At 47.1% G+C, this 24528-nt stretch overlaps 1 protein-coding gene across 2 annotated transcripts; it reads right to left on the bottom strand.

The window, feature by feature from the left end:
- Positions 1 to 41: 41 nt before the first annotated feature.
- Positions 42 to 24528, bottom strand: NEK9 (NIMA-related kinase 9). Of its 2 annotated transcripts, XM_014941927.1 has the most exons (23): positions 24238 to 24513; positions 23811 to 23840; positions 22847 to 23024; positions 20585 to 20640; positions 19646 to 19716; positions 17632 to 17737; positions 14919 to 15050; positions 13881 to 13991; positions 13232 to 13296; positions 12280 to 12330; positions 10991 to 11183; positions 9597 to 9741; positions 8468 to 8668; positions 8026 to 8072; positions 7019 to 7174; positions 6540 to 6648; positions 5828 to 5989; positions 5280 to 5450; positions 4994 to 5053; positions 4260 to 4450; positions 3861 to 4025; positions 2985 to 3197; positions 42 to 2581 (listed from the first exon to the last, which is right to left on the bottom strand). In XM_014941927.1, exons 1-23 carry the CDS (start codon positions 24424 to 24426, stop codon positions 2459 to 2461), a joined length of 2925 nt encoding a protein of 974 aa, XP_014797413.1. In that variant the 5' UTR covers positions 24427 to 24513; the 3' UTR covers positions 42 to 2458. The 2 variants fall into 2 exon arrangements, with proteins under 2 accessions (XP_014797413.1, XP_014797414.1); XM_014941928.1 differs by lacking the exon at positions 23811 to 23840 and having other exon boundaries at positions 24238 to 24528.

Below are 24528 nucleotides of genomic sequence, written 5' to 3'. Positions count from 1 at the left end.
GAGAAAAAAAAAAAAAAAAAAAGACTCCAAACACAGGAGAGTGAGTTTAAACATTTATTTAAACAGAAACTCCAAACCACTCCACCCTTTAACCTTTCAAAAAAAGACAACGACAAACTAGTTTTCAGCCAGAGTGTCAGAGCAGGCATAAGTTGTGTTCCACTATAACAACTCAGTAGCAATACTAGCAGGAGACCAACACATACGGAGCTAGCACTGCAAGGAGGGGAGAAGTAAAAAGGGTTTGAAACTGCTCAAAGGCACTTCTGCCCACTTGCCCTTCCGTTGTCAGTCCAAGACGAAGGTGCTGGCTTTAAACTGCTTTTTTTTTTTGGTTGCATAGCTGGCTGGTGTGAAATCTGTGGTCTGTAACAGGCACAACCTGGATAGCGTGAATCCTCTAAGGCACATATGAGATTGCGGAGCACAGGGCAGCCTCTGTCGGGGACCCTGAGCCTCCGCTCGATCCGAGGGGAATCCAGTCTGTGCACCCAGCTTCCCAACTGCAGAGCATTGAGAAATGAGGATAGCAGTGCACTGCAGGAGAGCGACTCCCATCAGCTTGGTGCTTGCTTATTGGACATGGCTCAGGCTCAACTCTTCACTCCTCAAAAGGCGCTGCCGCAACGTGACCAACTCCATCGCTTCTGACCGCAACAACAACCCTCAGGCCAGGACCTTTACCCAAGAACTGGCTCCGACGCACGTGGTGGAAAGGAGAGCAGGGTCACAAGGGCAACCAAGTGACGTGGCCACGCCAGGGTGCCTGACGCTCATCACCTCCCAGGAGGGCTCTCCTCCTAGTCTTCCTTCGGTAAGGATGGATGGGCACACCGGTACCATCCTTGCCCTTGACACTGCACTGGAGAGACTGCACTCCATTCAGCCCCAAGATACTGGCGATAGGCACCGAAGAAGGTTTCGGGAGCGTAAGTTACAAGCAGAATGGTTTGGCATCCACCTCTAGAGACAAATGGGGAACCCCAGCTCCCCCAGAACAGTCTCTCAAAAGAAGAAGTCTAGGAGAGGTGACAGGACACCCAACTCCACCAGACCTAAGGCAATTCTAGTGACATGGCATCCATGGGGATGGTTTAAGCCTAACGAAATCACAACCCCACTCTCACAGCAAAGGTGAGAGGGACTCGGGACTCCTTAGAGGCTTCATGTAAGGCAGGGGAGGCTAGCTGCTCCCAGGGATCCTACCAATCTCAAAAGCTTAGTTCAAAGTCAGTTTGCTAATAAATTTAAGGCAAAATTAACCTCTTTCTCTAACAGGAAATGAGGAAATTTTGAGCATCAGACCATGCCTCTTCCCATCTCCAATTTTCTTGGGAAAGCCTCTCGCTTCTGGAAGGACGGTGAATTCCAGACAGAGACTTGATCATTCATGGTCATCGGGGAAAGCTGCATCCTGTGACCATGGCATTAATGACCTATTCTGGGTAGGAAACTGCATTCCAGCTTCATCAAAACACTGAGTGGAAAAACACTGATTCTTCCCACACCCACGCAGAGCGTGGGCACCAGGGGCTGAGCAGAACAGAAGCCAAGCAGGGAGCAGCTACGGGCTTACGCCAAAAACCCAGAAGCTCTGGCACCCAAACCAAGCCAAACAGCTGGAGCAAGAACGGGTGACTTAGTCTGAGGCCCAGATGCTTGTCATCTGGTTGGGAAGCAGGTGGTCTGAAACTGAGAACCAGAGATTCCATCTCAGACAGTCCCTGTTACTGGAAACGCCACCCCATTCACTCATCTCGGTGCATTGCCTGGAAGTTGGAAAGCTCTAGGCACCCAGAATAAAGCCTTTAAACTCTTGTCTATACAGGCCACTGGACACAGCCATATGGTCAGAAGCTGTGCCTCAAGGCCAGGGACATGCTGTCTACCATTGTCTCCCGAACAGGAAGATCTCCACTGCCTCCAGAATGAGACATTCTCTGCTCCCTCTGCCCCTAAGCTTAGGGGAGCAGCCTCACCGGCTGGGCCTTACCATGTGGTAGGGAGAGGATCCTAGTCCTTCACCCCTCTGAAGTGAAGGTGGCGAGTCTTAGGGTTCAGCCAGCTTCAGTACAAAACACGTCTCCTCCTCTCATCTAGAGATGCAGTGATGAATACCGGGGTCCCAAAGGCAGCTCCCAGGAAGCAGTGAAACAATGAAAGGGCCACAAGCTGCTACTGGAGCCATCGCCGTACTGGGGCCGTTCTGCCTCACGTGCAGAATTGACAGATAAGGTACAAAGAGGAGCTGCTGCTGCTTCAATCACTGAGCTGGCCTAGAGCTCAGGGGCCCTTCCCCTCTCAAACTCACTCCTAGTTCATATCAAACGTACATGGGTGCTGCTCTGGAGCCTCCGGCCTCGCTCCTTGTCTGCGAGTGACCTGAAGCCAGGAAAGCCGCTCTCTGCATTCGGTTAGTGTGCTGTGAAGTTAGATGGATCCCAGTGGGCTCAGGAGACTAGAGGCTGGAGCGGCACGAGTCCGTTCCCAGGAGACACCAGGAATCTGAATCCAAGTCAGGTTTCGGATCCACTTCCATCTCCTCTTTGGCTGTTTGTGTTCCTTTGGAATGAACCTCCACCTGCCAAAACACACAGCAGTTACCCAAACAGCTCCAGGACTAGCTGCAAAGAAGCTAGGAGCCACATAAGGCACAGTTTCTGTTCTCCACCACCGTCTGGGACTCTCTGTGACATCTGACTGCCAATACCTTCTCACCAAGAGAAACAGAGGAGAATCCCAGGTCCCTCAAGGACTGGGCTGTCCTCACAGGAAACCATTGTCTTGGTTTCATTCCTGTTGCTACCACCAGAGCCTGCATCAGCAGCTCACACAATAAACAGGCGCTCAGTGCCCCCACTCTGCTCCAAGACAGACATCTGTTAAGAGCTGCTTCTTTCTGCACAGCCTCCAATCTACACAGGAGCCTGAATCAGCATAGCGAGCCCTGAGCATGGATGTGCACCCAGGAGATGGGTCCTCACCTGCTGCGTCGCCTCTGTCCCCCTGCAGAACCGCTGGAGTTGGGCACTCAGACGAACAGTTTCCTGCTGCAGCTTCTTCTGATCATCTAGACACTGTAAAACCAGGCCTCGGAGCTGTGCCACCTCCACTTGCAGAGCGCTGCACATGCAGCCTGCAACAGGAGACGCGGCTTTCCCATCACCACACGGCAGGGTCGGACTCAGGCAAGTAGGCTGCAGAGACATGGAGGGGAGTCAGGCCAGGAGTTGTATGTGCCACAAGAAGAAACCATGCACAGAACGTGTCACCCTAGCTTGTTTCCAGACTTCCCAAACTTCTAGCAGCCACGGTCAGCAAGCTACTAGTCATTAAGTCTTCAATACAAAGCCACTAACTTCATCCTTTTTCTGGGGAAGCTGGTCCTGTCCTATCACCAAAATCCATCTGGTTTACCCCCCTTTCCCTAAGCCTGGGATCTGTGCCTCCTCTTGGGACAGAAAACTCCTGGAATAAGGTATGCTCCCAGGTTGTAATTTTTCAGTGATTTTCCTGTATCAGTTCTTCTTCCTATCTCACCACAATTTCTGCTTTCTAAACTTCTATCTTCTGCTAGGTTCTGGGCTTCTCTTTTTTTTTTCCCAGCTGCATTAACTACGTTCTTCCACAAAACTGATCTCATTATTTTCAATCTGATCAAGCCCCAGCCTTATGTTCTAGATTCCTGTGAACTGCTGTCTTTGCTGCATCATCATTTCTTATTATCAACAGCCCTCTTTTCCTCATCCAGATGAATTAGGCCAATCCAACACCCTCTTCTCAGCTCTCCCAATAATCCAAACATTGCCATTTATGGTCCCCAGCAGCTTTTGGCCAAGCATTCACTTGCATAACATTACCCAGGGCTCTGTTTTGGGCTTGTTTAATCCAACAGGTTCCTCAGAGGCCACTTTGAGTCCTTGAAGCTTCTGGTAAGGGAGAGTCTCCTTCTCGGGCTCTGAAGATGCCATACTCAGAGGAAAGGGGCTGTCAGGCATGGGGATGAATTCAGCGTTCTCCAACTCCTGCATAGACAAAAGCAGCATTGTCAGGCTTGCCTGTCTTCCTGCAGCTGTCTTCATCTCCTCAACCAATGCACCAACACCCTCTTGTGGTAAAAAAGGCAGCAAGGCCTAAAGAGCTTCCCACCCAGCACAGCTCTCAGAACCTTTCAGAGCATCCCTTAAAGGTGGAAGGGGCCACTTGGTTTTCCCCAGCCTAGATCCCCATTGTAAGGCATTTCTGAGACACCACGTTACCTTCCGCAGCCAGCCAGGGCAGGAGCTGCTGTCACCACTGTTGCCTCCCTTGGCTTCTGTGGTGCTGATCCAGCCCCCCAGCTCACGATCTGCTTCCATGGTTCCCCGAAAGCCTCCACTGGGATTGGGAGTCTCCGCTTCCTGTTCATTATCCTCTTCCTCTCCTCCTCCAGTTGTGGAGCTCTGAGGCACTACCAAACAAGAGGGAAAACTTTATACTTTCCCCACCTCTGCTATTTCTGTTGCCAAACCCCAGCTGGAGCAGAGAAGATGCAACTTTGTACAGCCACGGTGAGAGCACACGCTAGCAGCACTTCTCTTAACAGCTTATCTCCTACCACTCCCTGCAGGCCTCCCCAGAAGGGCTTGTGTGCAGAAGTCTTTTGCAGCTTCATGGCCCCAGTCCTCCCACAGGTCCAAGAAACTGGACTCATCTCTCCAGCAGCTGCCCCACGGCCCCCCTTCCCTTCTCAGCTGCCTTCAGTGAATTCCTCATTCCTCTCAGCTTTTCCTTGTCCTTTTCTCAGCTACAAAGGCCTCGCTGCATTCTGCTTCAGTTCTTTCCCAGATTTGGGCCATCCTTTCCAATGCACATCACCAGCTAGATTTCCTTCCTCTGAGCAATTCTATGAGGCTTCTCAAACACAGAAACCATCCTGTGGGACCAAACTGCACCCACTCAAACTAACCACCCGATGGACTTAGGCCACAGCTTCTCTGGACAGGTTACTCACCAGTACCAATGGACAGGCCACTGCTGTTGGATCGGATTGTTTTAGAGTTCAACACTTTTTCTGCAAGAAGAGAAACATGCTTTCAGTTAGAGCGCCACATGGAAAGCAGGACAACTCCTATAAAGGCATACAACAAATCCAACGTTGCAGGCCTAGAGCTCAGAGCAACTTGCCACATTCCCCCATAGCAAGCTGGCCTGATCCCAGGCAGGATTTCCCTAGGCCCTGGCAAGCAATACATCATCACAACAAAGATCCCAAAATTTCATCCTAAGCTTACACTTACCGACAATGATGATGGTGTGCCAGCCACGGCACGACAGGTCTGGAACATGATGCAATGATCCAAATATTGGCCGAGGCCATGAGGTACAAATATCTGAGCCATGAGCTCTCTCGGTCGATGTCATTGCCAGACGCCCATTCCCACCATTGCCCCAGGCAAAGATATGGTTGTCTGAGGAAAGAGAGATTCAGAAGCATCAGTTTGCTCCTTCCCTGTCGGCCTGTAATAGCTACAAGGGTCACAGCCTCTCTGCGTAACTGGTATCCCAAAGTATCTAATCCACCAGTTCCATTTTGCCAGTGGGAGAACAAACTGGTAACGAACCTGCAGGCAGCCACCCAGCCAGCCCTCTGCAGCCCCAGGGACAGCAAATGCTTGGCGCTGCACTGGGACAACTAACAGGGCCAGAGAGCCCCAGCCTAGAAGGATTTCTTTATTTCAGGGCAGTGCTGCAGGGGTGGTACAGAAAATGCTCAGCGGGAGCCCGTTAAACACCCTGCAGATCTAGTTCAAAGGAACCCACCAGAACTTCGCAAAGACCCACTCACCGTCAGTAGCAGCTATGGTGAACTCATCTCCGCAGGAAACCCTGATCACCTGCTTACCCCCCAGGGGGCCTCCCAGCAGGTTAATTCCCAGGTGCTTCTTATAGTCCCCAACACCAAGCTGTCCGCACTTGTTGGAGCCGAAGGTCAGCAGGCGGCCTCGCTCTGAGAGGAGGAAGGAGGAGACAGTCACAGCGAGGGCCCAACTCTGGAAGCAGCCATGCATGCAGAGAACTAGCAGCAACAGCCCATGACCAGGAAGGACTCTGCTGAGAAGCCAGCCAGGCTGGGAGGGGACAGTGCCAGCCAAGAGGAATGGCTTCAGCCTGGAAAACTCTCCCTACCTCCTGGCTCCTGTTGCTCCCCTTTTCTGATGCTGGGGGCTGGGACTCCTCTCAGCCCTCTGAATGGTGTCACTTGGGCAAAGCCTAACTCAGCCATAAACGATTGCTCTGTGATCCCAGAGCATGATTCTTCCCCAAACTTTTTTTTTCCCTTTAAAAAAAAAAGGGAAGGCTGACCCAGAACCTGATGTTGCTGCTTCAGCTGGCCAGGAGGCAACACTGCTGAGGAACAGGAATGCTGGATTCCTGGAGCAGGCATGAACCCTGCTACCAAGAGTACAACCCTCAATGTCAAGGGCCAGGCTGAAAGGGCAAAGCTGATGTAAAGTCATCCAGCAACCAGTATTCACTTCTTGATAGATAGGGCTCACCATCAATGGAAGCTGTGTGTGTCTTCCCTGGAGAAATGGTACGGATCTTGTAGAAGGACAGCTGCTTGGCCAATGTAAGGGAAGTGGCGTATGGCACCTCGCAGTACGTCTGAGAAAAGACACGTGGGTAAGCACAGAGTGAACAATCACACATTCACCAGCTACGACCTACTCAGGCAGGTCTTGGCAGGCCACAACATCCCAACATGGGCATGGTAAAGAACTGCCAGAGTCCATGTCACTGGCCAAGTCACCCTGGAGCAGCTCGCGATCAGTTTCACTGCCTCAGATCTGACATAAGCCCATAGGGCAGGCAGGAAACTGAGGAACAAATTGCCGCTTCCCACAATCCCAGTATCCATTGTCTTGGATTGGAATTAACAAATTGGCACAAAGCTAATGGACGCTTTGTCACTGTCACGTTTCCCCATGTACTACTGACTGCTGGGAGCTGGAACCAGGGACCCAAATGGACTTACGTCATGGTTGATTATCCCTGAAGTGCACTGATTCAGGCCCAGCTTGTTGAACTCGTTGAGTCCACATGCCAACACTTTGCCTGTCTGGGTGAGCAGGAAAGTCCCATCACAGCCACAGTGAACAGACACAATGTTTAAGGTCTTCGGAACATCCACCTACGTGGAAGAAATACATCCCAAGAAAATCAAAATCCCAACACCTACTACACAGAAGCTGGCACATGGAAAACATAGGGGGTTAGAGCAGAGGTTCAGCTTGTCTGGGCACTGGTAATACCCGATGCAGTTATTTTGAATGAAGGTGGAAGAGTATCACAAAGTCTATAGCACACTGAAACGCCGGTCACAATCCAGAAATTCAAGGCATTCTTGACCTTGTGTCCAGACACCAGTGAGGCAGCACAGGAACCAGAAATGTGGTGCACAGGTATCCTGGCCAGCTGGGGCCTACAGGCACCAGACCCAGTTAGCAAAGCAGGGCTGGGGCTGTGCTGTGTGGGTGCAATACTCTGTGATCACAGATACTTGGTTTCCAGGCACAACGTTTTTGGTTTCTAACCCCCAGTGGGTTAAGTTACTTCAGTTACCCCAAGCACTGTATTTCAAGAGGGTTTTACTTTCAACTCATCTTTAACTCATTATGTCAAAGACTCCCAGTTATTTGCATTGCTGTGAGTTTCCTCTACAGACCCAACTACCCAATTTGGTAGTTTCTACTATGATTTCTACAACATTAAGTTTGGCATTTCTAGTTCCAGCTTGGAGATCAGAGCAATGAAGCTCCAAGTCATGATGCTGACTGTTTTGGGAGTGGCATGTCCCCTGCCATAACCTCTATGGACAAATGAAGCAAAATTAAGCGAGGAAGTAAAGTTATAACTCTTGCAAACACTGTGTTACCTCAGAAACAAGAAAAACTGGAGCCTCATATAGTTATTATTTCCAAACAGGAACTAATTTAGATTTATGCCCATGCAGATTTTGAGAAGTAGTAGTCACAGCCCTACCTTCTGAGGGGTGTAGTGATCTTCTTCTGAATCTAAGCCCAAGCGCCCTGCATCAGTGAAAACACTTCAGTTAGAAAGGGTTAGGTGCCCATCCCTAAGAAATGGTATTGTCTCTCCATAGTCCCAAAGAAATTTCCTTACAGAACTAGAAACCTGCTCCCCTACATGCACCATTGCCTGCCAATCCTCAAGGTAACCCAACCCCACTCACAGAACAACTGTCCTACCCACAAGGAAGCCAAGCGGCACCTTAGAGCTTCCCAGAGTGAAGTCCCAAGGGCTCAGCCCCCAGTTCCCCATTCTTCCAAGGAAAGAAAGCCCCAAAGAAACAATGCTCTTTGTCCCCAGGACAGCTGCCACCCAGCATTACACACCTGCATTAAGCCACTCTCTGGAGCAGACAGGCCCCAGTACCTTTAGGTTCCAGGGAGACTCTACCTACCATACTCTCCACAGCCCCACGTGTAGACCTCTCTGTTCCTGGTCAGCACTGCCACGTGGTTATCTCCACACGAGACCTGCTCCACAGGGTTGGTGAGAAAGAAATCCAGCTGCAGAGGCTCAAGGACTTCGGAGCCATAAGCCTTGTCAACGCCAATGCATCCATAATAGTCTGAGCCAAAGGCATACATCTGGCCCTCATCTGAAGGACACAAGGGAAGCTCAGTCAGCATACAGAGCTTGTATCAGGCTGCACATCAACCTCTCAGGACAGGGCCATAGCAACCTCTTCTCTGTAATCCTACTCCTCTCTAGTGCAGAAGAATGTCATCAGGAGAATACGGAGTCCTTTCTTGTTCACATTAAGATGGATGACCTTACACCACAATCTGCAGCTATTTCAGGCCACTAATGTAAAAAAAAGTCTTGAAGCTGCCACTTTCTTTAACAGAAACACATAAATTGATCCTGTGGCTCCCCAAGTCACTCCTCCAGCACACTGAGGTTCTGAGCTTATCTATGTCAAACCTCTGATTTTCCAGCACTGACAAAATAAGCTGGAAACTGCCTTTTTGAGAATTATGTTTCCATGGGTAAAGCAAGATTCAAATTATTCTGTAACAGACACCACCACAGTCAGCACATCTTTAAAAGTATGAGCAGGGTTAGAACTAAATACAGCTACCAGTTCTCAAGCTTTCTGAATTAAAAAACAAATCTCAGATACACATCTTCTTTTATCATTGGGTGACTCCCCACACAGTCCAAAAGAGCTTCAAACAAATTTACATTCTTGACTTCAGGCTCCTCTGCCTTTAATGCAGGCACATATGGAAGCAACACATGCACTAGTAAGAGCAGGGACTCTGCACAGCCCCAAGGAGCTGTGCTCAACAACCAGCTTCATCACCAAAAAGGAGCACATCTTTAGCAAAAACCTAGCCTTCCTGCGAGCCAGTATCTTCCTCTGTGTAGTAATGTTGGTCTATCTCCACTACCACACCTAATATCCTCAAAACTGTGGGGTGAGCAACACACAGGACTTTCTCCTTTTTGCACAAAGCTGCTCTGCTAGTCTGATCGTGAGGGCAAACATCTCCACAGCACAGAGGTCCCCTTCCAGCGCTCACCCGTGATGCACACTGTGAAATCATCTCCACAGGACACCTGGCGAATGGCCTTTCCCTGAAGCTTCTCGACGTGCTTTGGCTGCCGGTAGGAGGCTCTGTCTCCATGTCCCAGCTGCCCATGCAACTTGGTGCCTCCCTGCATATTCTGCAAGACAGAAACATCTGGTAAGGTTATGTATCCACAACTCCAGAGATGGTGCCAATAGTTGTAGCACCTCAATCAATCAACACAAGGCAGCAAAGAGTAAGAGAAAGTGTGTCAGCTACTCCAGGGAAGGGAGTGCTATCTATGTGGCATAACTGCAGGCGACATTCTAAACGGTAGCACAGGCTTTTGGGCAGCTATGCACTAATGAGGAGTGATCTGGTCTCAGGACACCAGCTGGTGAGGAATCCCTGCTCCTTTCTCATCTGCCAGGCTACAGAACCCACCGCTTGACTCAGGACAGAAATTCATCAGTTTTGACCTAGTTTTCTATTTCCTAATGGCTGCAAAAAAAAAACCAAAAACAAAAAAGAAACAAACCTCACTGAAGTGGCCAGATCTACCAGTTCTACACGAAAAACAAAAGGACTCTGAGTAGTGTTGAAGCTAAAACTAAAATATTAATAGCCAGCTGAAAGTTTTCAGCGGCCATTCTTGCAGGAACATCCGGCAAATTACTTCAAGTTGCTCTCCTCACGTTTGGAACTCTTTCTTCTCTCAGCCACCTACCAGTATTTTCTAATCTGTCTTAACAGACTTTATACCATCAATACAAAAGCCTGTGGAAGCCTGGAGAGGCAGAATACTTCCACATCACTGACCATCAAAGCCCAAGAAGACAGGATTCAATTGTTTTAAATGCATTATATGCCAACATTTTTTTATTTACTTTAAACTATTTCAGAATTTCCACTCATCATAAAAAGCAGAGTTGTTTAGTATAAGACATCTCTGCTTTCATCCACAAGCTGCCTCACAGATGACATCTGTATTACAACAAGGTCACTCATCCCACCCATTCTGATCTCAGAAAACCTTTCTCAAAAATACACAAAGCCAACAGAGCATCACAAAGCCTTCAGTGCGTTTCTAGAAGACAGGAAGGGGAAGAAGAGATGTTTGACTCAGCGTCTGGGCCTACAAGCCCACCACCTACAATCCTCAAGTGCACAGCAAACCTCCAATACGCTTCCTGGCGTGATGGAAAACTTTTCCCAAAACCACACTTCCCTTGGGAGACTTGGGTCAGCCCCAAAGCCCGCGGCCTCACACAGCATGCACTGCAATCAGATTTCTCTCTTTCCAAGCTGCTCACCCATCTGATTCTAACAGGCTCACGAGCAGCCAGCAGTGGATGTGGATTCTCCTCTCCCACCCTTACCCCATTCCTGCAGTTTCTTTCACTTACCACCCAGGTGTAGAGCTCCTTCTCCACTGTCACCACAGCAAAGTGAGTGTTACCAGCACACACCTGGCGTGCACTGCAGCCACTTTTGATGGCATCCAGCTTCTGGGGGGTGGACTTCCCACCTCCCCAAACATACACCTCACTAGTGCGTGAAGTCACCACCGCAATGGGAGCCTCATTCATGGTACTTGACCTGCACAAGACCCCCCCAAAAAACACACATGCTTTTAATAATGAGCTTATGTTCACTGTCATCACTCATTTTGCTACAGTTGCCTACCAGTTTCCCCTTCACAACCATTCATGGTTTTAATTTTCACAAACTGTTCTCTTTGTTGAGCGCTTGTGAGGCCTCAACTGCTATAGACAGATTCAGGATCAAACCTGTCTCAGAGCAGCAGAGAAAGCAGCCTCCAGGAATAATTTTTAAAAGCCTACCATCCAATTTCATGTCATTTAAAAAGACTGGGCTTTCACTGAATGGCCATGGAGCTGTTCTCATTTGTGAAAAATGAAAGCCTTACGAACAGTCATGAAATCTTGCTCAAAATACAGAAGCATCCAAAAGCTTCTATCTTCCCTCTATCCTTTTTATTTATATTATAGGTTTCCATCTGAGGGCAAAAATATAACTTTTTGATGCAAGTAAGAATCAATTCACAAGCAGATTGCAAAATGGAAGCTGTCATCAAAGCAAACTGTTTGTGAGCAAACTATGAACTGGAACAACTTCACATAAAGTGGTCAGATAGTACTTCCAAGTTTATGAGGGAAAAAAAAAGTCAAATTCTATCTGACAAATCCACAGAAAAACAGCTATGCATGTCACGGAAGCTGCGTGCTTCACAGAGCAACCCCACTTAGGGGTTTACTGGGGACTGTAGAGAACCCCTACATATATCCAGTTTTAAGAAAGATATTTATATTAATTTAACATTCCAACATTCAGTGATATTCTTCCTGCTCAAGGGAATCTATGTGAAAGGAGGGATCTACCTTACACCCTCAGATATGTAACCTGTAAAGACTACACCCTCAGTGGGACAGATGAGAGCTGCATGGGATCCCCTGAGGTAAGGCTCCGGGCGTTCAGATACGCAGGATATAAAAGGCAGAGTAAAACGCAGGACAATAACCCTGTAACAACTACGTCAAATTCCCGGCATTTAGGAATCTTTGAAACTACACTATTTCATTACGGTTGTCACAGACTAACACTCTGGGCAAAGTTCCTCTCTGGGGAGCCGTTCTCACCAGACTTCCTTTCAAGCACAAGCCCAAATAATTACCTTGGTCGCTTATTTGGCCCATTAAGCAGTGTGACTTTCTCTTCCATCTCCCTGCCAAAGGAGAAAAAAGCGTTTTAGGAAATAGCAACATTGCCCAAAGCAATTTACTGACAAGCACCACACACAGACTGCTTTCCTTTCCAATAAAATGCTGCTCCCTCTTGGAGGAAACGTGGCAGCTGTTTACCAGCTCACAGCAATACACAGTAAGTAGGGCAGAAGTAACGTACCATATAGCTAACGAACTTCCGGGCTAGCCAAGGACAACAAACTATATATATATGCCAGAATGTGGCCAACCAATGCCCATATTGCACAAGAATGACCTTAAATAGCTAAGTATTATCGGGATTTGGGCTTTTACATACAGCAAGACAAAGCTCAGACTTTGCTGCCTAGCAAGTAAAAGAATCTTGGTATAAAGGACTACATCTACTGCCTCTGAGAATTCTGTCCCACCTTTCATAAAAGGTGTGTGCAGAACAATGGTCAAACTAAGCTAAAATGGACTGCTTTCAATGCAACTCCCTCCAGAAGAGGGAGGCAACAAAGGGAGAAAGCACAGGTCTCTATATTGCATGAGAAGTATATTTTGAAAGGTCTTTTCCAATGGCCATAGGAGGATCTAAGGGTAACCCTTCATTCAGAGATCTGAAGAGAGGGAACCAGCATTCCTCAAAGCAGCCTCACGGTTCTCAGTACAGCAGCTTCTAAGCCAAAGGACACAAAGACCTTTCTCACGGTAGCCGTGCACCAACAGGCACAGCAACTGGTCAGAAGACAAGACTGCACTTCTCTCCTAAAGAGGATGAAGTGTACCTCAACAACTGCCTTGCAACAGGCCAAATTAACTTCAGGGCTTTGCTTCAAAAGCATGAACGCCACTAGTCTGCACAAACCCTCCTGTTCTCCCTGGCACCTGTCCAGGCTTCAGGCATGACCATTTGATTACCTCCTGCGTTTGCTGAGAAGGGGATGTTCAAGCAGTTCATCTGCTGTGGGTCTCTTCTCTGGATCCTGAAAAAAGCAAGCAACAAGTCATTCTCTGGGAAATCCTGATCATCTACAATGAAATCTTGAGCTGGATTTCAAGCCTGCATAGACTTCCTTCCCTGACTCCCTTCAGAAGGCAAAGAAATTAATCCAAGTTCTTGGAACAAATAGGGATAAATGCCAGGGATGTGCGAGACTGACTTCCACGCTCTGAAGGTATCAATAGTATGTTTGCTTCCAAATAATTAATGCCTTACAGAAACTCAGAGTCATGGTCAGAAAGCCAGAACCTTAAGAGATTGTACCGAGACAATGCTCCTACCTCCGCAGCACTGCGTTAGAAAACAACTGCTTCTTCCAGACCATTAAATAATAGGCATCAGAGTAAACCCAGCATCCCTCCAGAGCCTGCAGGGCTGCACGGCACCTTGAGGCAATGCTGTCAGAGGACTGGAGGAAGCCCAGCCTTAGTGATGCCTCAGGCCTCACAGAAATTATCCAGCATCATCAACTCCATGAAACAGGCATGTCATTCCCCTTCACCCTTGAATTTCACAGCTTAGGCAGCTGGGAAAGGGTGTCTGAAAATTAAAAAGCATCTCACCAACCTGATCAAGACAGGAATTCACCATCTGGATCAGCTCCCGGGAGTAGACAGTGGAATCAACCTCCATGGCTCGATTTCCCTGTACAATCTTCACACAAAGGTTCAGGGGATTCTAGGCAGAAACCAGCTGTAAGGGAACTGAACTGGACAATGTGTCCAATGGGGAGAGATGCTACAGGCCACTGTTATTTTCTTCCTCCTTCTCCGATCAGGACATATCCTCCTTCTTCCCTGCCTAGCGGCTTCTCCAGAAGCCCAATAATAATTCCGGCAGAAATGGTACTTCCAATAGCTAAGACTTGGTGGCAATATCCAATTTTCCACCAAATTCCATAACAGCAGAGGGAGAATAGGTTTCTCCCTGCATGGAATCTCCCACGCAGCATATTGGCATTGAAACACCACATAGCAGCAAAGCTACTGAGGATTCAGTAGCCATGATGAGAGAGTGTCAGAAAAGGATGGTATTTTCACATTCTCTCTTTAAGAGTTACAAAATCCTGCACATAGCAGCTAGCAGCTTTTCCCATTGCAAATCACATGTGCCAGCCAGCAATGCTCCCTTTCACTCTCCCCATGCCAGCTTGACCACACTTCACTTGCACCCAAACTTTGAGACAGGGTAACAGGATTAAATCCTATGAAATCCAAAGGCTGGAAGTTTTTGCTACAGAATGCTGCACCAAAAAATTCACAGCTAGTAATGCTGAAAAAAAAAAAAAACAGACTACACAATCACAAACTTCCTCCTTGTAGAGAAAAGGATGTTTCATTCACAACCATGATACAAATTAGCGCAGCTTGTATTCTGCATCTGGTTAACCCAGGGCTGCAGACAAGGTTTGGCAGAAGCCAGAGAGGCATCTGCAGTGCAGGGCACAGGAAATCGTGCAGACATTTTCTCTGCCACTACTTTCTTAATCAGCAGATATAGACAACAATGAAAGAAAAACACGAGTTAAGAAAGCTGTGAGCCAAGTGTGAATCTCAGGGTGATAAAAAATAAGGGTACTCAGCCCATCCTGGTTTGCAGACTTACAGTAGCATCAAAGGTCCTCTTCAGAGTAAGCAGCTCAAAGATGACACAGCCCACAGCCCAAATATCTGATTTGAAGTTGTATTTCACACCCTGGCAGAGTTCTGGGGACATGTAATACGGCGTTCCTACCAGCTAGGAAAAAAGAACATTTAAAAACCGAAATGATCCAGCAGCCTTGAATTCAGGAGCTCAGTATACATTGTGTTCACACAGACCCATGAGCATCAGAGCTAGACACAGATGTGACACAGCACTGAAGTGACACAGATGACACACCCCACCAACGTGCTGGAGGGATGGGAACAACAAGCACGCTTCTTCCCTTCTCATCCACAAGCCTGTACCTGAGTTTCTTAGAAGATCCCAGACCACCTCTCTGCTCGGACCCTGATGTGGAACATACTTCTCAATAGTCATGAGAACACAGCATGGACTTGCCCCCCTCTTACATATACTACATTTAGAGGTGTTCAGGGGATTACATACTGACCAGGCATATGTAAACCCTCATAAGAGGCTGAAGGAAAAGGAATCTAGCAAAGCTTCCAAACACAGATGCCAACCCATGGCTATGGAGCCACTCTGTCTGATCCCAAGGTACTGCCAGGACAAAGGCTACACTGTCTCATGCAAAAGAGGTGTTACTTTGGGGTCAGTAAGTAGGAAGCTGGCATGAGTCCCACCTGAACGGCTTTCACTTGAGAATGGGCTTTCCTGAAGAATTGGTTTAAAACAAACACCCCACCCCACACACAAAATCCCCAAATCCAGCACTTAAATACAGAAGGCCTGCCAGCTACAACAGAAATCGTGGCGTACCTCAGAGTCACAACAAGGAGACACAGAAGAAACATGATAAAAGCTGTAAGAATGAAGCTTCCAGATTAACAGAGCTCATTCCCTAGCAAGGAACTAGACAGCGAAATAAAACGAGAGAGATGGAATTCAGAGGAAGGGGAAATATTTATAGTTGCCCTCTTTTCAGCTCTCTCGGCAAAGCCCCAAGGAGTACAAAGCTGGCCTTTCATCAGGCCCTGCCAGAGCACTAGGTACCCAACGGGCACATGCAGAATCCCCCATCGCCCCTCCACTTCCCAGTGCCGAGCGCGACAGCTGGAGAGACAGCAGAGTCCTCGCCATGGGAAGGTTTAGAAGCCCACCTAGCTGGAGTATCATATGGAGAAACAGGACAACCCCATCTAGCTGGAGCATCACATGGAGAACTAGGATGCTGCACCTAAACCTCTTTACCCCTTGATGTAAGCTTTCTGTAAGAAAGACACAGGACACATATTCTATATCTACCTTGGTAAGTGGGAGAAAGAATTGAGAAATCAGCATTTAGTAAGCAAGACATTTTACCAAATTGTAATTTGTCTGTTACCATTACAAATACTGACAATAATGTGGTTTGCACTCATTTCACAAAAAAAAAAAAAAAATTACTACCAGACCACCACTGGTCATTAAGATCACAAATTGATCTTGTGCATTGCCAGAGCACAGCCAGCACATGCAGAATGAAATATGATTCCAAGTATGTAATTCAAAATTTTTCAAAAGAGAAAAAGGGAAAAAAAAAAGAAGCTTGCAGGTGTAGATGAACACACAAAACATAGGCAAAAACAAACCTGGAAATTCATAGCACAGACTGCACTTCCTCTGAAAGCCAGAAGGCCTTGAAAAATGTGATGAAACAGAAGTGGCTTTGCTGCAGCCCAGCTGAGCGGGGGGAGGCTTTATGCAGGAGCCTTCAGCTCCCACTCACTGTGCAACTGCACAATAGCGCTCCTGTTCTGGAGGGAGGTTGGCAAGTGTCTAACTCCACATCCGAACAGAACACCAATAGCTTGCATTAAATCTAATAATACGGCCTGCTAAGGGGAAGTGCAAGCTGGCCTGCATCCCAAACTATAATAAAGGCCTTTAGCAGATAGGAGCTCCAGATAACGTCTCCCTTTCCAAGCCCAGTGCTCACCGCAGAAATTAATGGAGCTGGGAAATCCAAGCTGTGCTGTTCAGGTGCCTGCAATGCAGCTTACCCTGTGTCCTAACTCCGGCTGCAAAACTGCCTTCTGGAAGGCTCTAGAACAAAGCCAGGCTTGACAGCATTCTGGTAGAATTAATCTCTCCTACAAAGCTTTGTGCCCCCTCCAAGAACATTACCAATAAACCCTATACCTGGTTACCACAAGAAGCATGAGTGCCTTTCTTGCTTAGCACAGTAGCACAACCAAATTAATTTAACTTGCTAAGCTGGACTTAACTAGCCCAGAGGAGAGCGCTGTACCGATGTGGCTATACCACTGTCTCTGTACATTTGGACTGCACTGCCTTCACGTTACACAGATTCACCTTTGGAAGTACCGTGCCCAGGTACCAGGGAAATAAGAGCAGTGCTCTCCAGCATAGCTGTACTGGCTCTGACATAATTCCATGCCCACAGTGGCACTTATCTTCAGTCTACTGCTGCTCTGCAGAGAGATGGACCTTCAAAAGGTAACCTGGGAGAAAGGATAACTGCAGGCTGCAAAACACCAGCAAATATGCCAACGTCAGTGAGATAACACCGAGGGATGTTCAGAGGAAAGAGAAAGGGAAGACCACAGAAAACAAGCAGCAAGAACGTACAGCATCCCTAGCCTTCTGCAAGGCACACAGAGAGGAGAGAAAAACACACCTCAGTTTGCACACAAAGGCGGCAGATACTCACAGTCTCAGCCATAGAGTACTCGGAGTTCAGCTTCTTTGCCAACCCATAGTCTCCCAATTTAATCAGGTTTGCTTTGGTTAGAAAGATATTTAATGTCTTTATGTCTCTGAAAGGAAAAAAAAAAGAAAAGAAATGCAGACACTCAAATATATTTAATATATTTCCAAATTTCACAGTTTTCCACACATCATTATACCTCCCCCCCAAAATGAGGAGCTCGCTACTCTGCCAGCGCTCTCTCACACACACAAGAGCTCTCCAAAAGCAATTTGATTCCAAGTACTAGGGCAAAACTACAAGAGCTCTCCAAAAGCAATTTGATTCCAAGCACTAGGGCAAAACTGCAGTTATCCGTGTTTTATGACATCCCCACACAAACACAACACAGCTTAAAAAGCTCAGGCTCCAGACACCTATGTAAAGGCCACAGATCAAAGATAGTTCTTTTCCCCCCTCTGAGTCTCTTCTCGTATGAAGGTCATTGAGCAGGTCTTATTTTTCCTAGTTTTATAAATAGACCCAAGCCAGGAGTCGCTGAGCTCACTGAAAACATAAATGTATGCATGAATATGTATGTATGCAAATACAAACACACACAGAGGGTGTGAAACAGATGGCACTCTAGAACTTAAGCACAACATCCTTTTGCCTTATGCCTCAAGAACAACTCTTTATAACAACAAACTATGCCCAGAAGATCAAAAAGCTGATGGCCACAAAAATGCTGAATTCCAAAACTCATTGAAAACACTTTCTCACAGAATCATTTATATGTATTTTCACAGATCAATATATGAGGCTGTAAATACAGAAAGGAAGCCCCCACAGTATGATACACTTCTCACGGCCAACACTTTGTATCACCCCTTTTTTCCTAACGTACCATCAACAACTTCCCAGTGTAGATCAGGACAACATCAAGTAAAGCAGCACTTTGCATTCATCCACTTGGGGCATCGCAAAGTCCTGGGTCACTCTGACAATGTCTGCAGCAGAAGGCAATCACTACAAACATTTAAATAACTGTTCAATTCATTATCATGGAAGGATTTGTGGCCACATGTGTTCCTAGACTGCGAACCCTGCTGTGAAGATGGGCAACAGAGCTGGTAAACAGGAAATCGCTGCAAAGCAGGAAAGACACGACATCTGCTTTAGGTTAAAAAAAGTTTGCTGAGCGTAGGGTACCAACCCTTCATTAGCAAGGCTTGCCAATTACCAAAGATTCAGCACAGCAGCAACCACAATGCCATCCCACAGAAAACACCCTCACACAGCTACGCTCATTAGCTAGAGAAGGATGTTGTGCAGCACACGACCCAACCACGCTGGCAACAGCTGTCTACACGTGCAGTACTCCCCAGGACAACATGGCCTCCATGAAGCACACTTAAGCCATGAAATTTACCCCTCCAAAAGAGAAAAGGGCAACAGAAAAAGGTCATTAGCTACTCATTAAAATCTCAGAGTCAATGTCAATATTACCACTGCCAGCCAAGAAGCTATATTACTTCCTTAAATAACAGGCTGAAAAACTGAGATTCAGCCAAATGCAGGACAAACCTTCACCCGGGTTATATTACAGCAACGGACCAATGCAAAGCCTCCATCACTGCCAGCCTCCAGGAGTTACAGAAGGATGTAGGTGTTGGTTTGAAGCTACTAATTGTGGAGTGGGTAGGAAGTACCTTTGGCCTGTGGTAACTGCTCTTTCTACCCACTTCATTTATGTGCTATGGCAATAAAGGGCAAATTTACTTCCTTCCTCCATAGATTAATTCTTTGTTTACAAACCGCAGCATCAAAGACAGCGATTCCCTTTTCATATACAAAATTTCTTGCACGTTTATCACGAGATGGTTTGTAGCCCAATAAGAACTTTTTAAAGAAGTGATACTTAAAATCCGGGCAGTCCAGCTACGCTTTGGAGAGAAGCTCAATGCTTGCTTTAAACACAGAAGCAAAGGCTACCCAAAGGAGTTCTGCATTCACATTTACCACACTCCACACTTACCTGTGAAGAATTCCTGCTCGATGAATGCAGCTCACAGCTGATGCAATTTGAAAGAGATACCAAACCACCATCTGCAAGGGTAGGGATAAAAGCCTTACGTGAGAATCAAAAAAACCACCTCCAAAAATCCATATGCCCCTGTCACACAGAGGCACAGCAAGAGGGCCTGGCCCTACCAATTAGATGCTCTTTCAAGCAAGAGTATGAAAATCTAGAATCTCCTGTTTTGGAAATCTCTGAAAAGCTATTCCAAAGTGTACATTGTTCTACTGCTGTTCATGGTGTCTGTCCTGACAAGCATCACAGAATTCAATGAGTGAAAAGACTTAGGAATGACAGTTAGTGACCACCTGGGAAAGATCTACAGTTGGGGTCTGTGGAATACGAACAGTGACCATTTAATATTCACCATGAACTGGAAGGCCTTAAAAGTCATTATATAAGATAAATAAGTGTAATGATTAACCACCTCAGCATGAGGTGAAAGCAGACAGCAGAAAATAATTTTAAAGAAAACGGAACAACAACAACAAAAAAAAATCTATGGTGAGACAGATTCAAGGTAATTACTCAGAAAAGAACCTACAAAATTGTTTAGAAGAGCGAGAAACTGAGTACCAATGAAGAAAAAACACAGAAAGAGGTCTTAAAGTTAAATGTTAGCCAAGATGATAAGGTGACCAAAGTCAGTTGAGCACTCTCATTCATTCTTGGAAGTTTATACTGCTGATAGACAGCCAAGAAGGAAAATAAAAGGTTTCCGATAGTCCATAAATGCTTGCGATATGCAACAGCAGAGGAAGGATACCAGTCCCCAGATAGACACAGAAATTCCCCACCAGCACTAGGGAAAAAATGTTCTAGAAATACTAAGATAATGACACAGACCCCTTGAACATTAGGCTAGCCCCACTGCTCCCTCAAACCACTCCAAATTACCTCTTCTTCAAATAACTTGTCTTTCTGCCGTAGAATCTTATCATAGAGGTTCCCTCCTGTAATTGTGAGTGAGAAAGACAGAGAGGTTCATGTTAGTTATTGGCAGCAGTTACTCTGCTTGGGTACTGCTGGGAATACTCCAATCCCCTAGGAGATCTGATGAATCACTACAGCTCTCCCTCAGCACTCTTCACTAAACTGGTCAGGCACTCACAAAATTAACTTATTCTTCCATCTAAGAATTTGACTACCATATCTACATTTAAGCAGAGAAGATTCTTTTTAAACACCACCATTTATTACTCTCTGAAAAGTGCATCAGTAGGATAGGCTAGCAGTCCCCACATATTTTGAACCTGTAAGCACTTCTTGGGATATGTAAACATTTATAAACTATACACCAAATCATGTGAGACGGTCCTGCTCAGCATTATATTTAAATAAATAATACATTTTGAAAAGAGAAAGAAAGCAATTACAAGTTTAGAGTAGTCCCTGAAAGCATAAATTACTGCCTTTCCCCACTTACTGCCCAGCTCTGACCTGCCTCTCTCCATCTGCCCTGCCAAATACATGGGTGCAGAATTCACAAAGCATTGACAACAGCAGCTCCACCAACAGGAGCCTGGAATCAGCAGACTCTTCAGGGCAGGTCAGAATTTCAAGAGGGCAGACTGAAAATCAAGGAGAGCTAATAGAAATGATGCTGACGGCTGCAGGCAGCGAGACTCCCAGATTAACATCCTAGCAGTAAATCCCAAATCTCTGATCACATCCTGCTGCTATTCCATTCCCCAATTATCATACATCATGTCCTGATAGTAACGGAACACCAGGCCCGCTCCCATTCCCACGGGTATGGTGCAAGACAGCTTTCTGCTGTATGATTTCTATGGGCTAATTAAACAGTAAAACCTTTGGATTCTGAGGAGTGTCCGATAGCGATTAGTCCAGCCTTGCTTTAAAAATTACTCACAAATTATCTCACACTTGTATTCTGTAACAAAAGCCACAGAAACAACACACTGCCAAAACCAACATCCATAAGTCTAAATGAGATTCCCTCTTTCTCATGTCCTTAGTTCCACATCACTCAGACATATTCAGGCAACGCAGGTCATTGATTATTGACCCAAAGCAAAACAAGCAGTTTAGAGACATAAACAGACATCAGTACTATGCGACTTCTCTCTCTGTCCTGCAATGAATTTACAATGGCCCCAAGCATACAGTCTTTTCAAGGCAGGTAAACAGCTCACACAGAGTACTCCTAAAATAATAATAGCATCAAAGAGCTACATTTCCCTACTCTTGCACTTGACTCCACCCTGTATAAGAATAAAAAGTAGAGAACCAAAACCAGCTTTGGACAACCTGCCAACCAGGGTGTTTGACACCTTTCAAAAATACTTTGCACAACTCTGATGTCCTCCCTAACCTGTCCCAGTGAAAGCAATCTGTCCAAGATGATGACAACATGATGATTGTCTTTTCCATCAAAAAAAAAAAAGTTTCTGCTGATAAGCCAAGGCTTAATGTGATCCACAAACACGCAAAAGACACCCAGCCAGGGAAGCTATCCCACAGTGTCAGCTGTTCATGACCTCCTCTTCCAGCTGCCTGACAGCAGCTGCAATTCAGACCCACATATCAAATCCTTCTACCTCTCCATCCCCTGCAAAGTCCAAACAATACCATCTGATCTACTCTTGGATGGAATTTTAAAGTTTTCTCCACCCCCAGAACAACAAGATTTTTTTTTTTTATAGCAAATGTAGAAGCTGATAGCACAAGGCAGGAAACAAGGTACACTCCTGACTGCAGTGTACCACTAGGTTTTTGAGCTTTGATTTAAAACTGCCGAATGGAGAGGTCTATTTAAGAGATGCTACTGAAAAACAGCCCTGCTCTGTACTAGCACTGAGACCCTAACATCCTCATGGTCTTTTCCCACTATTCTCCTAAAAGAGCACAGCAAGGTGTATTTTAAGTGTACATTATCAATAGCCCACTTCTTCCACTGCAGCTACTCAGAAGACTGGAGAAGTCATCTTCTGCCTGAACTACCTGCGCTAACTACTGGGCTTCTTTCTTGGGCACCCGAGACATAAATCAATCAGGCAGCTCCTCAGTCTCTTCTGGAGAAACTACACAGCAGAATTCACCTCCTCTCCCCAGAGGACACCCCAGGAATACCCCCTGCAGGAGGGTGACTCAGCCACGTGGCAGCCACCTGTGTGTAAGTGGGAGCAAGGACCTCACCGTTACAGTACTCCAGCTCAATCAGCAGCGTGGTGTTATCCATGAAGTGATTGTAGTACGCGATGATGTTCTCGTGCTGCAAGAGGGCAAGGATAACGATTTCGTTCAAAGCATCACGGCGCTCCTTTTCTGACAGCCGGGTAAGGTCCACCTCCTTCCACACTACAAGTGAGTCATCCTGAAACGCAAAAACATCCTTTAATTAAAAACACACAACTATGAAGAGAACAGTATGTGCCTTTATAGCAGGAAATTAAAATTTCAGGAAAGGTAAAAGGACTTTCCTGCCTCTTGCAGATTTCAGACAAAGATTCTTCACAACAATAAGTTTTGAGGGTTTCTGTCTGTTGCTCCGTACAGTGATGGCCCGAAGCCATCTTTCTAGCCGGCCAGCACTTGCTTTGGGGAGAAAAAAAAACAACAAAAAAAAAGCCACCACCAAAGAACACATAGTACAAGGTTTCCAGGGAAAAACACAAAGTTTGTTTTGTTTCAATAAAGACTAAACATACTTCGGTTCAATAAAGGGAGAACAGTGTATTTCCGATCCTGTAACTGTGGCTTATCATACAAGAGCATGAGCCATTACGAATACATAGGTATTCTTTAAAAAATAAAAAAAATTAAAAAAAAAAGGAAACAAGAACAAATTTAGTTTGCTCTTGTGAGGCCCACCCCTGTTGCCAGGCACGCTGTGAGTGATCTGCTAAGTGAACTGCCTTCACTTAGACTGTCTGAGCCGTGATGCCCCAGGGTGGCCTTCCCCCAGGAAAAAAACAAAAACAACAAACCACCAAAGAACTTCCCTTGGGACCCAAGTCAAATGCTTTTCTTGGACAGCCGCTAAAAAGCACAACTACCATGGGACTGGATGGGATTAAACGACGTGGGAGCAAGGGGAGGAGCGGCTTTTGGGCCAGCTTCCCCTGATTGTGCTGAAATGCTGGTCCCGCGAGACAGTTACCTGTATGAGGTGCCCCCATGTCCTCTGTGACTGGAATAAAACATAGAAAAAAAACAAAAACAAACGAGGAATCTATTAGCATCGGAAGAGTCTCCCCACCTCCCTATGAAACCTGAGGGGACCCCGAGACTGGCCGTGTTCAAACGTGCCCAAACCCAAACCCTCTCAGGCACCCCAGGGGCTGTCAGTCAGTCGCCCCGGGGGCTGTTGTCACCCCGAGGGGCTGTCAGTGGGTCACCCCGGGGGACAAGCCCTGCTGCGGCTCTTTGGGCACCGAGGCCTCCGAAAACCGCCCTGACAGCGGCCCCCGGCCCTCCTCGGAGCAGACCCCGGGGCCGCCTTCCTCAGGGGCGGCGGCGGGGAAGGAGGAGGAGGAGAGGGCCCCTCCGCCGCTGCCCGCCGCGCCGCCGCTTCCCGGGCAGCCTACCTCGGTGCGGCGGTAGAGGGTGGCCTCGCCGAAGGCGCCGCGGCCCAGGGTGCGGATGGGGATGTAGTGGAGCTCCTCCTGTTCGCCAGGCAGGCTGCCGCCGCCGCGGGAGCCGCCCCTGCCGGAGGACTCGCTGCCGAAGTCGGAGCTGATGGAGTCGCAGTGCCGCTCGTACTCGCCCAGCGACATGGCGGCGGCGCGGCCCGGCGGCGGCCCCGGCTCTCCCCTCAGCGAGGCCCCGCGCGCGCCACGGGCTCCATGTTGGCTCCCGACGACGACCCGGAACCGCTT

This window comes from Calidris pugnax, unplaced genomic scaffold (assembly GCF_001431845.1).
Source record: "Calidris pugnax isolate Ruff unplaced genomic scaffold, ASM143184v1 scaffold56, whole genome shotgun sequence".
Taxonomy (NCBI): Eukaryota; Metazoa; Chordata; class Aves; order Charadriiformes; family Scolopacidae; genus Calidris; species Calidris pugnax.
Note: the sequence above shows the minus strand (reverse complement) of the source record. Positions and strands in the feature narration are given on the sequence as shown.

Excerpts from the sequence above, each read along its gene's own strand:
- NEK9 (XM_014941927.1), bottom strand. The coding sequence starts at position 24,426 with ATGTCGCTGGGCGAGTACGAGCGGCACTGCGACTCCATCAGCTCCGAC. Across the intron at positions 23,841-24,237 it reads CCCTCTACCGCCGCACCGAG|TCACAGAGGACATGGGGGCA; the intron begins GTAGGCTGCCCG and ends GTTTTATTCCAG. Across the intron at positions 20,641-22,846 it reads TGAGCTGGAGTACTGTAACG|GAGGGAACCTCTATGATAAG; the intron begins GTGAGGTCCTTG and ends TCACAATTACAG.